This window comes from Salvelinus alpinus, chromosome 1 (genome assembly GCF_045679555.1).
Source record: "Salvelinus alpinus chromosome 1, SLU_Salpinus.1, whole genome shotgun sequence".
NCBI classification, from domain to species: Eukaryota; Metazoa; Chordata; class Actinopteri; order Salmoniformes; family Salmonidae; genus Salvelinus; species Salvelinus alpinus.
The window spans coordinates 110,566,310-110,580,900 of NC_092086.1; the positions used below are offsets into that span (position 1 = coordinate 110,566,310).

Consider the following 14,591-nt stretch of genomic DNA (forward strand, 5'->3'; position numbering starts at 1 on the left):
TCCCTCCCTCTCGCTCTTCCCCTCCCTCTCGCTCTTTCCCTCCCTCTCGCTCTTCCCCTCCCTCTCGCTCTTCCTCTCGCTCTTTCCCTCTCCTCTTCCCCTCCCTCTCGCTCTTTCCCTCCCTCTCGCTCTTTCCCTCCCTCTCGCTCTTTCTCTCACTCTCGCTCTTCCCCTCGCTCTTCCCCTCGCTCTTCCCCTCGCTCTCGCTCTTCCTCTCGCGCTTCCCCTCGCTCTTCCCCTCGCGCTTCCCCTCCCTCTCTCGCTCTTCCCCTCCCTCGCTCTTTCTCTCTCGCTCTTCCCCCCTCGCTCTTCTCCACCCCTCGCTCTTCTCCACCCCTCGCTCGCTCTCCCCCCCGCTCGCTCGCTCTCCCCCCCGCTCGCTCGCTCGCTCTCGCTCTCCCCCCCGCTCGCTCGCTCGCTCTACCCCCTCCCGCTCGCTCGCTCTACCCCCTCCCGCTCGCTCGCTCTACCCCCTCCCGCTCGCTCGCTCTACCCGCTCCCGCTCGCTCGCTCTACCCCCTCCCGCTCGCTCGCTCTACCCCCTCCCGCTCGCTCGCTTTACCCCCTCCCGCTCGCTCGCTCTACCCCCTCCCGCTCGCTCTACCCCCTCCCGCTCTCTCCCTCGCTCTACCCCCTCCCGCTCGCTCCCTCGCTCTACCCCCTCCCGCTCGCTCCCTCGCTCTCTCCCTCGCTCTACCCCCTCCCGCTCTCTCCCTCGCTCTACCCCCTCCCGCTCTCTCCCTCGCTCTACCCCCTCCCGCTCTCTCCCTCGCTCCAACCCCTCCCGCTCTCTCCCTCGCTCTATCCCCTCCCGCTCTATCCCTCGCTCTATCCCCTCCCGCTCTCTCCCTCGCTCTATCCCCTCCCGCTCTCTCCCTCGCTCTATCCCCTCCCGCTCTCTCCCTCGCTCTATCCCCTCCCGCTCTCTCCCTCGCTCTATCCCCTCCCGCTCTCTCCCTCGCTCTATCCCCTCCCGCTCTCTCCCTCGCTCTATCCCCTCCCGCTCTCTCCCTCGCTCTATCCCCTCCCGCTCTCTCCCTCGCTCTATCCCCTCCCGCTCTCTCCCGCCCCTCTCTCGCTCCCTCTCTCCCGCCCCTCTCTCGCTCTCGTCGCTCTCTCTTTCTGACTTTTGCTTTTTCCTACCACAGTAGTTTGTTCACTGTGTCTTGTTTCAACTGGCTGTGGGTTCAATTCCTGCAGGGATCAATTATACATAAATGATATTTGGATGAATGTGTCTGCTAAGTGTCATATGTTATTATTATATATAAATGTCTCTCTGCAGGGGGATCTGGGGGGCCAGCGGACGTTACAGAAGAAATGGACCAGTTTCCTGAAGGCCAAGCTGGTGTGTTCCATGCCAGAGCTCAACTTTGTGTTCAACGTGGTTAATGACGTGTTCATTCTGAAGACTGCTGACTGGAGAGAGACTGTCATCTACGGAGTGTTCACATCCCAGTGGTGAGTTAGGATTCTCCGTCAGGACACTGTATTAACTAGCAGCCGTTGTCTCTCTCTCGTCCCTGCTGCAGCGACCACCACAGAACATCAACAGTGTTAATGGTGCAGTCCATGTTGCTGAAGCTGTAACATCATTACAGCCAGTTCTGACTGAAGGGTTTTGTTACCTTAATCTCTCATTTGTTTAGGAAAAACATTCCCTATTTCCTCAACCCCTTTGCTCTCTTTACGTAACACATTTATGCATCGCATGCACGTGACCAATAGGGCCTGACCTATAGCATATCATAATCACATCAATGAATTGGTTATCACAAACTCCGAATAACGTAACACACGTGACAGCAAAATGGATGCAGAGGACGTGTTAAATAAACTCTAAACGGGGGAATGTGTACTGGTTTCTCAGGAAGTAAAGGGGAAGTCAGATGTGTGGAATAAATGTGACTAGTTGTTAAATACTGGAGATGAAGGTAAGGAACAAGCTCTGCCTGCATGTTATGTTTCCAAACAGATGCTGTTAGATTACAATCAACTTTTTCTGACTGTTTGGAACAGTTTATAAAACACTAAATACATTAAAAGCGTACCAGAGAGTGTTGTAATGTTTAAAACAAAATTGTAAAGCCTTTATTACAGCAAAGACTAAACAGTCGAATGCAATTGCCAAAATGCAACGGTTTATTTATTGTTCACGCTAATTATTGTTATTTTATTTTAAAACGAAAATGCTTGATTGAAACATGGTCTAGGAAAAAGGCGCCAATTCAACAGCGCGCTGTTTCAGAACCGCCGACAGCGACTGCCAACAAATGCAGGGGAGAGCGCATTAGTTATAAAATAATAATATTTGTGTTAGTGTTGCACCATTGTTCTTTATCATGTACAATTTCAGTAACACGTGTCTTAAAGTGATGGACTGTACCATCCCCACAGCCTCCACAATGGATTAGTCCTCTCATAGGCGTAAATCAGACAGTTGTCTTGTACACCATGAATCATTTTTTTGACTACTGCTCGACTAAAGAAATCTCGGTCGACCAAACAATCGACCAGTCGACTAAATTCAGTCAGCGCTTGGAAGGACGCCTGTGTCTTTGTAGTGACTGGTTGTATTGATACTCCATCCAAAGTGTAATTAATAACTTCACCATGCTCAAAGGGATATTCAATGTCTGCTTTTTTTATTTTCACCCATCTGCCAATATGTGCCCTTCTTTGTGAGGCATTGGAAAACATCCCTGATCTTTGTGGTTGAATCTGTGTTTGAAATTCACTTCTCTACTGAGGGACCTTACAGATAATTGTATATGTGGGGTACAGAGATGAGGTAGTCATTCAAAAATCATGTTAAACACTATTGCACACACAAGTTGCATGGACAAAGGGGTTTAACACCTTATACTTATTGACTAAAGACATTTCAGATGTTCATTTTAATTTGTTTACATTCCACTAACATTATGGGGCATTGTATGTAGGCCATTTTAAATTCAGGCTGTAACACAACAAAATGTGGAAAAAGTAAAGGGGTGTGAATACTTTCTGAAGACACTGTCATTTTACCATGGTGTTACTAGTGTAATGACAGTAACTGCACAGGTATAGGAGCGACCACATCTCAAAATGGCAGTGGTAACACCCACTTGTGGAAGGGTGTTTTGTGACATCGTCTTTGTCTCTTTCTTGTTCAGGGGAAACGTAGGGCTGTCTGCAGTGTGTGCCTACGACATGTTGTCAGTAGAAAATGTATTCTCCAAGGGGAAGTACATGCAGAAAGCCACAGTGGAACAGTCTCACACCAAGTGGGTGAGGTACAACGGGATCACTCCCACCCCTCGCCCAGGAGCTGTAAGTGTTGCTTGCTGACATCACCTTCTAAACATGTCTACATCTTTTTAATTTTTTTGTAGTTATGTTTAATCATATGCTTCCCCACTGTTTTCCATTGACCCCAATTTTGAGTTGGATTGAATTGTCATATTTGCACTGGGTTAGATAGAGCGTTGTATCCTTCATAGCATTATCCCTCTCACTCCTATCCATCTGTAGTGCATCAACAACCACCACCGTCTCCAGAACATCAGCAGCTCTCTCCACCTGCCTGACAAGACCCTGCAGTTTGTTAAGGACCATCCTTTACTGGAAGACCCCGTCCTTCCCATCGGCAACGGGCCCAAACTCATCACCAAGGACGTCAGCTACACCCAGATCGCTGTGGAGAGGGTGCAGGCGCTGGACAACAATTTATATGACGTCATATTCACTGGGACCGGTAGGCACGAACGCTTCTCACGGGAGCTGGCTGAGGCTCAGAGGACAGTGTTGTGTGGGAGTTAGGGTCAATTCCATTTTTAATTCAGTTAATTAAAATGTTGTTGTGAAAGGTGTTTATTTGATGGGATTATGATCAACTCTCAGCTCCTGATTTAAGACAAAAGGGACGTCTTTCAGTCCTTGATATGACGTTGACGTTTCCCCCTCTAACCCTTCAGATAAAGGAATCCTGCACAAATCGGTGGTGTATGATGGGCTGGTCCATACAGTGGAAGAGATTCAGCTTCTCCACAAGTCTGAGCCTATCAAAACCTTGCTTCTGTCATCACAAGGGGTAAGTCAAAGAGTAATATGGAAGGAGACTCTCACATCTGTGTCTCACGGGAAAGTGAGTTCTCCTCTCCTGTGATAACACTAAAACTGAGGAAGACGGCGAAACGTCAGTCAGCAGTTCGCATCGTGTACAATGGATTAAAGGGAGCAAAAATAATCTCTTTCAAGTTCCTTTTCAACGTTTTTCTTGTTAAGCCATTTCCAATAAAACTAAGCTATTGAATACCCAAGACAAGCTAAGCTTTATTTCTTCATTTGAGAAGTCTACCTCCCCACTAACTTTGGCTTTCGTGTCTATGTAAAACTGTTCAACTCGAGAGTAGAAAAAGGGGAAGTTACCGACCAGAGACGACAAGTCTGCGCCGACGTTAAAACCACAACTTCTCTCGGTGAATGAATAATGAGCATTGTTTGCTCTCTACGGGCCAGACTTACACGGCATTTAAGCATTTTTACAGACACTGTAAAAACTGTGCCTCATAGAATGTGTTGACTTTGAAGGTATAAGTCTGTGACGGTCTTGGAATTTGAGGTTACTGTAATTGGCGTGTTTCAGACTCAAAAGAAACACGTGGCTTTTCTCTGCAACTTCACTACTATTACACTTTGCTATTATCAGTAGCATTTCATTCTTATTATTCAAGTTCAAGTTAAACCATTCACCATTTTGCCCCCACTTTTCCTAACAATTCACATAACTTCCCCAACGCTGCTTTAAAAAATATATATTTGTATTTAACCTTTATTTAACTAAGGAAGTCGGTTAAGAACAAAATATTATTTACAATGACGGCCTACCAAAAGGCATAAGGCCTCATGCGGAGACAGGGGCCTGGGATTTAAAATGTTTTATAAATACAATATAAATATAGGACAAAACACACATCCCAACAAGAGAAACAACACAACACTACATAAAGAGAGACCTAAGACAACAACATAGCAAGGCAGCAACACATGATAACAACATGGTAGCAATACAACATGGTAGCAGCACAAAACATGGTACAAACATTATTGGGCACAGACAACAGCACAAAGGTCAAGAAGGTAGAGACAACAATACATCACACAAAGCAGCCACAACTGTCAGTAAGAGTGTCCATGATTGAGTCTTCGAATGCTGCTGCGGTCATCCTCTGTGACAATGTGTTGTTCAAAGTGTCAAGAGGACGCAGTGATGAGAGAAATCCTATACTACTGGAGAAACATTATGCTTCTGACAATATTAGGATATAGGCTATGCATTCTATAGGATGAATCATGAAAGGAGCTTGGCTACGTTTTCATTCAGTGGCAACCCGAGGAAACGCAAAACTGGCACCTCATCATTCCTCGCACATATGCTGGCATAGCTTCAAATCCTTTCTGTAGGACATCAAAGAAAATCTACATTATAGGATGATGCTAAATCAATGTAGCCTGTCCTATAAATTGACGATGAGCGTTTTAATGGGGCTATATAGTGATAGGCTATATGAAGATAAAATTGACAACCATTAGAAAATAGAAAACCGTCCAATGATCAGCCGCTGATACACATTTGAAGCAAAGGTTGGTTGAGTTTTTACTTATCTTTTGTTGGTTGAGGGCTTGTAAGTAAGCATTTCACTGTTGTATGTGACAAATTTGATTTGGTTATGTTGACACATTTTTCATTTGAGCTTTAACTAAATCTGTGCCACCACTCATTGATGAGGGTCAACTCTGGTGGATTTTGTTGTCTGTCTTTTAGGGTTGCCAATAGCAACAGTGGTACTGTAGACTTACTTTAGTTTTCCTATAATATATATATATAGCCTTCTCCCTTGGCATATCGCTTCCCTTTCTCTATAGCTTTTGAACGATTAGCCTGAAAAATATAAACAAAACAATTTCAAAGATTTTACTGAGTTACAGTTCATGTAAGGAAATCAGTCAATTCAAATAAATAAATTAGGCCCTAATCTATAGATTTCACATGACTGGGAATACAGATATGCATCTCTTAGTCACAGGTACCTTTAAAAAAAGGAGGTAGGGGGGGGTGGATCAGAACCAGTCAGTATCTGGTGTGAACACCATTTGCCTCATGCAGCGTGACACGTCTCCTTCACATAGTTGATCAGGCTGTTGATTGTGGTCTGTGGAATGTTGTCCCACTACTCTGCAATGGCTGTGCGATGTCGCTGGATATTAGCGGGAACTGGAACATGCTGTTGTACAAGTCGATCCAGACCATCCCAAACATGCTCAATGGATGACATGTCTGGGGTGTATGCAGGCCATGGAAGAACTGTGACATCTTCAGCTTCCAGGAATTGTATACAGATCCTTGTTCATTATCATGCTGAAGCATGAGGTGATGGCGGTGGATGAATGGCACGACAATGGGCCTCAGGATCTCGTCACGGTATCTCTGTGCATTCAAATTGCCATCGTGTTCATTGTCCTTAGCTTATGCCTGCCCATACCATAACCCTACCGCCAACATGGGGCACTCTGTTCACAACATTGACTTCGGCAAACCGCTCGCCCACACGACACCATACACGTGGTCTGAAGTTGAGGACGGTTGGCCGTACTGCCAAATTCTCTAAAACGACATTGGAGTCGGCTTATGGTAGAGAAATTAACATTCAGTTCTCTGGCAACAGCTCTGTTGGACATTCCTGCAGTCAGCATGCCAATTGCACGCTCCCTCAACTTGAGACATCTGTGGCGTTTTGTGACAAAACGGCACATTTTAGATTGGCCTTTTATTGCCCCCAGCACAAGGTGCACCTGTGTAATGATCCTGCTGTTGAATCAGCTTCTTGATATGCCACACCTGTCAGGTGGATGGATTATCTTGGTGAAGGAGAAATGCTTGCTAACGGGGATGTTAACAAATTTGTGCACAAAATTTGAGAGAAATACAATTTTTGTATTTCAGCTCATGATACATGGGACCAACACTTTACATGTTGTGTTTCTATTTTTGTTCAGTGTATATAGTTTAAAACTAATAGGCCTAGGTCTATTCAAGGAGAGAAGCATGGATTGATCCTCTTGCTTGCTGAATGGCTATAAAATAGGCTACAGTACAGCGTTGGCAATGAACTGGCGTGGGGGTTTGAATGGCGAGAGTGACGTGTAGCCTAGATCTGGTGTAATGTGTTTACATTGGCTAAATTGATACTTTGCTGCATTGCAAACGTTAAAAAAAACAGACAGAAATGAATTCACACAACGTGAATTGCGCAGCCTGTCAGTGGCAGTGTCCCAGATAACAATTTCAATTGGTCAACAACTTTATTATCGAATGAAGAAAATATGTTTTACGAAAAAATAGAGATTGTTGCAGGACGATATTTTGCAACTGGTGTGAACAGACGTGCTCGTATAGATTATTTTTCTTCCTAATTATTCGATTTGAAAATAACGGACTTGGTGAGAAAGGGCCTTTACTGAAAATGTGTCATTTAAAAATCATGACGGGAGCATTCGATTCGTATTAAAGAGATGGGAGTCCAGACAGGCTACTTTAGGACACTTTCTGAATGGACATAGGCCTATAGAGAGAATCAGCGAACTCACACACACACGCGTAAAAGCACCCATCAATCAAAGCCACCAGCGTATGTCAGACTCGAGCAAATATCATTTTTTTCATGAAAACGTTAAAAAAAAATCTAGGCCTACTTTAGGCTTTCTGAAAGTAGGATATAAGATAATGAATTGACAAGGAAAGTATGAAGGTGAGAGAGACAGCTATGCGATAGTATGAAGTTGAAATTTAACAATATTAAAATGGAAACAAATAAACGCAACGTTCATAGCCTATTTATCAGCGTTGATTAGTCTATAAATGGGAATAAAAGATTTCCTTGTCGAAATATTCCATGCCAGGTTGGAGATGATTGACACATTGTCCATTTGGCGCATTATACGCCTCAGAGCCAGAACAACCATGTTAACTGCTGTTGAATAATTAACGAATAGTCACACTATTAAAAGAAGACCGATTTTAATTTATTTACTAGCAAGCAATGAAAACGTGCCTTGTATAAAAGGAAGTACACTATTATATATTTTTTAAATGTACTGAAGTGCCATAGCCTATAGGCTAGCGCTTTGACAGCCCCGCGCAACTAGCGCATTAGCTGCTGGAGCTTGAAACGACAATTGGAAAGAGAAGATGTAGACGGACTATGTTAGCAAAACAATCCCTTATAATCATTAGTAAACACTCCCGCTATTTGGTGAAGTTTATCTACATGAAAATACAGTTAATTATTAAATAAGTAGCCCAAAATGAATGTAGGCCTATTTTAAATATATTTGACAGTTATTTTATTTTCATGGCGGTTTTCAGCCATAACAGTCAGTTACACGGTATTCGGCTACCATCACAGACCTATGTGTGTGGTTGTGTTCACAGACGAGGTCCCTGTACGCTGGCTCGGACTCGGGCGTGGTGCAGTCTCCTACTGCGTTCTGTGACAAGTACCCATCCTGTTCAGACTGTATCTTGACCCGGGACCCTTACTGTGCCTGGGACCCAGATTCTTCCACCTGTGTCAACATCTTCCACACCCAGGGCCTCACACACCGGTAACACTCCTTTTATTATGGCATTAGGATTATCAGCACAATGCAAAACCTACGTGTTTTTACTGCCTCAGTGTAACCTGAAAGTGTCGACCCTGATGTACGTCTACCTAATGTCAGTTCTGTTTTGTTTTTCAGGAACTTGATCCAGAGCCTTAACGGGGATGCAGACAAGTGTCCCTCAGGTCTGTACCTCTGCATACTGACTAGCTATTGGCAGAGAGACGGGCTGCAGTGCTAACAGTAAACAAATACGCTCATTTAGGAATGTCTTTAAATCGCTTTAGTTCAAGTTGAATTGCTATATAAACATCTTACTTACCAGAGACTTCACATTACACAGCATTAAAAAACAGCAAGGAAGTTCAGGACAGATGTAGTAGCACCAGCCCTCTCTTCAGAGAGTAAACTCCTCTCCTCTCCTCACAGTGCCAGGGCTCTCCGTGGAGAACTACCAGCGTGTGACAGTTAAACCAGGGAGTTCAGCTGAGCTGCCATGCCTGGTTCAGTCCAACCTGGCCGTGGTGGTCTGGAAGCAGAACAGCAGCACCATGACCGAGGCCTCCAAGTTCCACCTGATGGGTGAGACGGGTCTGCTCATTTACAGCGTGGCCCCAGAGGACCACGGCCTATACGAGTGCTGGTCACTGGAGTGGGCCCCTGTTGCAGGGAAGAACTTCAGCCGCCTCCTGGCTGGGTATGTCCTAGACGTGGATGTCCCCAGGAGGCCTTCACCGCGAGGCCACCCCCCTCAGACCGCCAGCACCCTCGGCTCCGCTCACCCCCACCACCAGTCCACCGCTGCCACTGAAGGTAATAACGGTAACACCGTGAGACCCCTCCCACTAACTTCAGCCCCTCCCAGCTCCACCGCCCTCACCTCACCACCACCCACTCACAGCGCCTCGTCATCACTAACCACGCCCCCCAGCAGCAGCAGCACCGCCAGGCTCCTTCCCCCCAGCTCCAGCGCTGTCCCGCTCCCAGAGACCCGGGACCCTGCGACAGAGTACCTCCAACACGACAACAGCAGTACTTTCTTCTTCCTCTTCCTCCTGTTCTTCCTCCTCTTCCTGGCTGCCCTGGTCTACAACTGTTACATGCAGTACCTACCAGGGCCGTGTCTTCGTCTTCGTGCGGCTCTGCTGGGAAGCCAGAAGAAGCCCCAGTCCGAGTATTTAGCCTGCGAGGCCGGCCTCATGGAGCCTGTCACAGTAGACAAGCTGGACGTAAAGGATCAGATCCGCCTCTCTCAGAATGGGGTACAGCCCCGAGCCCTGAGAGACACCGGCTATGAGACCGAGCCAGAGTGTAGCAACGGCAAGATCCCCTCTCGCAGCTACGGGGGAGAGGACAGTCCTTCTAAAGAGAAGCCCTTTGACGTGGACTGTGACTCACAGCCTATTGAATATGCAGACGCAGATCAAGAAGCATCACCGTACTAAAAGATGCACATCTCAGCTTCTCTTTTTACTAGTGCAAGAATATTAAGGCTTGTTATTTATAGGGTTCTTCTCCCTTGCTGGCTCTCTCCACATAGTGGGCCTATACATACAAACCTGTGTGTTATACATAAGCTCAGTGGCCACCTCTCTTTCAGAAGGACAGACTGAGGCAGATTACTTCAGTTATTAGGAGGTCAAGTCACACATCCCGCTTGCCTTCAGAGATTCTCTTACTCACTCTGGCTACCCCAAGATCAATAAAATGTAGGACCTACTAACTAAATATTAAAATCATAGCCTAATCTCTGTGCAAACCTGTAACCATCTCGCTCTGCATTTTTCCAGCAAGAAACGCAGATTTTTATTCCAAATTGGAAACATTGTTTACCAAATTGGTAAGTTAACTTGTTTTCCAAATTGGAGCCTTTTTCGTTATTTTTTTGTACAATGCGGGGAGCTTCTTCTTTTAACGGTGTTAAAACATAACATGGGAACTTCTTCTTCTAAGGCTGTTAAAACATAACATGGGAACTTCTTCTTCTAAGGCTGTTAAAACATAACATGGGAACTTCTTCTAAGGCTGTTAAAACATAACTTGTTTGTTGTATTTTTCTGAATATTCAGTGAATAAGGCTATTTGACATAGTAGGTCAGCTGCTTTCCATCTCAACTTATAGGACGAGCTCCTATAGAACCTCTAGGACGATCTCCTCTAGAACCTATAGTACCATCTAATCTAGAATCTCTAGGAAGATCTCCTCTAGAACCTCTAGGACGATCTGTAAATTCTCAGGGACGGTTTGTTAGTTCGCTCTATGCCTTGTTCTCTGGTGGTGGTTAGAAAAAGCTATGTTGATAAACAGACAACCACTGGTGGCCAGTGACTGACTGATGGAAAAGGTGTGGTGAGATCTATAGATATTTATACAATGGGTGGGTCTAATCCTGGACGCTGACTGATTAAAACCGCATTCCAACCGGTGTCTATTCCACAAGTTACCACCGGCTAAAGCTGTAACGTTGAAATGCCTATTTACTCTGTTCCATCTGACTGCTCAATCCACTGTTTCATCAGCCCAGACACTATAAAAAGCATCTTGACATTATCTACCATTTCTTTAAGACTAGCAATTGGTTTTCAGTAGTTTGTCTCTCTCTGACATTTGCAACACAGTTTCAGTATTGAAATTCGATCTTCAGCTGTCCCATAGTAATGAATGTGTCGGGATGAGACAGGCAGGCAGCTTTTCTCAGCCAGTCAAAATCATTAATCAGCGTAATTTTTATGGATGTATACAAATAAATGTAAATAGAAAACAGGTAGAACTAAATGAAGTGCAGCTAGTTTGCAGTCTTTCCAGCTTCAGTTTGAAGTGATTGTGTTAGCTGTGTTGTTGACTAGCTCCGCTGAACAACAGTGTCCTGACGAGAGAGCACATTTTCTATGCCAGGTGAAATCGTACCTCATTAGCTTATTGTTATGGATGTATCCGGATGTATGCAAATAAATGTCACTAGAAAACGGCTTAAGCAAATGCAGCTACTTTGTTGTTATTCTGGCTGCACTCTTTGACGTGACTAAGTTAGCCAGCTAGCTAGCTAGCAAGCAAGGGATAAAAACGTTGCCAGCCAGTATGCCAATAGAACATTTAGAACGAACGACTGGGTCGCGTCTCTGGCAACCGAACCAATAGAACAAACGACCAGCCGGCTTGGATAGCAACCCTAGATTTGTGTCCGGACTATATTTTGTGGAAGGATGAAATGGTATGAATAAATTCATAAAAATAATGTTTTTCATTAAAATATGTAAATCATTATTTGAATGTGTTAGTAACCCGTTGTATAAAAGTGATAATGCCCTCAAGCCGGTGTTTGGAGGTTATATTGGCACGGTTTTCGGCCTAACAACACCCGTGCCAATATATCCTCCGAACACCTGCTTGAGGTCATTGTTACTTAAATCTAGTCTCATTCCTTACATGTTTGACAAGGACAATTTTAAAGACCGAGGAGGGCCCTGGGTCAGATTAAGCCTATGAGGCATCTTCAGCTGTTTTATGAAAGGAGGACTTGGTTTTGGTAATCATCCCCTGTTTTATGAAAAGAGGACGTGGTTTTGATAATCATCAGATGTTTTATGAAAGGAGGACTTGGTTTTGGTAATCATCAGATGTTTTATGAAAGGAGGACTTGGTTTTGGTAATCATCCCGTTTTATGAAAAGAGGACTTGGTTTTGGTAATCATCCCCTGTTTTATGAGAAGAGGACTTGGTTTTGGTAATCATCCCGTTTTATGAAAAGAGGACTTGGTTTTGGTAATCATCAGATGTTTTATGAAAGGAGGACTTGGTTTTGGTAATCATCCCGTTTTATGAAAAGAGGACTTGGTTTTGGTAATCATCAGATGTTTTATGAAAGGAGGACGTGGTTTTGGTAATCTTGTTTTTATACGGCGGCAGAAGAAAGCAAAGTGCTGAAGTGAGTGAACGTGACTCACTAGATGATGACGACGGGAAATGCTGGACACTCAAACCACTGCTGTCTGAAGAGCACAGACCTCTCCAGAGCTACACGGCTCTATTCTAGCTCTGTCTCTTCATCTCCTGTGAATCTACAATTCCAATGGTACGAAGACACGTGAACTCTGAGGTCATATTTACTAGACATGATCTTCCTCCATATTAATCTGTGTTGGTTAGTTTTCCCCACTGGTCATGTCAGTATGTACAGTTTGAGTCCAGATTAAGCTTCTCTAATGTTAGATGCTTTGTAAAATGAAAAGGTGAAATATTATAAAGCATTTCTGTTTTCTTTGTCCTTAGAACATTGGCACTGGAAGTAATCAGATGTTTTTTTTTATTGAATGAAGCTTTAAGTTTTACTCTTTAAAGATGATTATTTAGTAATAACTGTTAGATCTGTATTAGTATGTTCTCATTTTATTTTAGCGTAGTAATGTTTTTTTATTTTTTTATTCTATGGATGTATTGGTTCACAAAGCCTCTTTAATAGTTAGACCTATAGCCTCCCCTCCTGTGTCTGTCTGTTTCACACATTTCTCTTACTGCGTGGCTGTTGTCCTTAGAGAACTCTCCTTTCTCTCCCTCGGCTCTCCCCACCTCCTCCCTCTCTCCCTCACAGCCGCCTCCTCTGCTGTTCCTCCTCTCTCTCCTGTTGACACTTCCTCATCCCTGTCCACCTCGGGAAGTAGTCCCTCTCTCCCTCCTTCCTCCACCTCCTCTGAGGGGTTAGGGGTGTGCCTGCTGCCCCCATCCCTCCAAGACCAGGCTTGGGGGGTTCAGGCTCAGGAGGCCTTCCTGCTCTTCTGTCTGGCCTTGGGTGAGTGGTGCCTGTTGTGACCTATGTGTGTGTCTCTCTCTCACTCCACACCTTGCATGTGGCCTTCTCCCTTCAGACACACATCAACCAACCCCCTACACACCTACCTACCTTTCTACCCTAACCTGGGATGTGTTCACATCCTCAAAACAAGTGTGTTCCTTGAGCCATGTGTTATTCTGACCCCTTTTAAATCCGATAGATGACGGTACAATAATGTAATGAAAAGTTAGATGGTTTTGTGTTGATAAGGTACAGTAGATCAGCTCACTGAAATATGTATTTGATTGATCAAGTTGTCTCAAAGGTTTTAGTTCCATTTTTTTTTTTTAAATATAAACTTGCACCATTTTGTATATTGTGTTATTGGGAAATCTGAGACTGATATTTAATTTGAAACGAGGCGAGAGAGGTCTTTATAAGAACAAAATACTGTTTTTGGTACTTCTTAAGCTCTGTGTCAATTACTGAGTTTCAATACTATCTAATACTAGAACTTGTGCCTGTACAGTGTATATATGGAATATACTTTTTGAAGATGTTCATATATCCATAGACATTCTGGGGTTACTGTTCGTAGGGAGGTTTTAATACATCCTGATTTCAAATGTTTTGAACGTTTAGCCTACTGGTTTAACTGTCATAATGCTAACGTGCAAACCAAGCTAACTAGGTTACTTTTATACACACGAACAGGAAATGTAAGAAGACAAGCTTCTGGTTTTATTAAAGTTTTAGTCTTTATGACCTTTTTGAAAGATTAAAATTGCATACATTGAAAAACGAATTGACTGAATGTGATCTTTTGAAACGAATGAAAAGGCCATCGGAGACCATTGCACAACAGTCATTCACCTCACCACAAATGAAGTTTTCCCTCAATCACGATTGAAAGTTTAAAATATGCTGACGCACAACAGGAGTATATCTATTTGGACTCAAATCTGCACACTTGATCCTAGGCAGTATTTAGAATGAAGTGGTTCATACTAATATATGCTACCATATTAGAATCTGAAAACTGTGCAAATTATGTGCAGAATGATAAGTCCTTTCTGTGCTGAGGATCTGTTGGAATCAGATCTGTCAGGTATTTCTATGATCGCGAACCAAGGAGTTTGTTTGGGGTGAGAGCTTAGAATTGATGTGCCTCGACAGCAA

At 44.1% G+C, this 14,591-nt stretch overlaps 1 protein-coding gene across 8 annotated transcripts in view; it reads left to right on the forward strand.

Annotated features, from left to right (window-relative positions):
- The window catches only part of sema4d (sema domain, immunoglobulin domain (Ig), transmembrane domain (TM) and short cytoplasmic domain, (semaphorin) 4D), a 75,288-nt gene that overhangs the window by 57,342 nt on the left and 3,355 nt on the right, over positions 1-14,591 (forward strand). For 6 of the 8 annotated variants that reach the window (XM_071341039.1, XM_071341015.1, XM_071341049.1 and 3 more), the window contains 7 exons: positions 1,286-1,461; positions 3,156-3,312; positions 3,514-3,736; positions 3,957-4,072; positions 8,474-8,646; positions 8,782-8,828; positions 9,073-14,217. In XM_071341039.1, coding sequence (XP_071197140.1) covers positions 1,286-1,461; positions 3,156-3,312; positions 3,514-3,736; positions 3,957-4,072; positions 8,474-8,646; positions 8,782-8,828; positions 9,073-10,088 — 1,908 coding nt within the window. In that variant the 3' untranslated portion in view covers positions 10,089-14,217. Of the gene's footprint in view, positions 1-1,285; positions 1,462-3,155; positions 3,313-3,513; positions 3,737-3,956; positions 4,073-8,473; positions 8,647-8,781; positions 8,829-9,072; positions 14,218-14,591 lie in introns of those variants that run through there. The other 2 variants (XM_071341075.1, XM_071341066.1) reach the window with 2 other exon arrangements.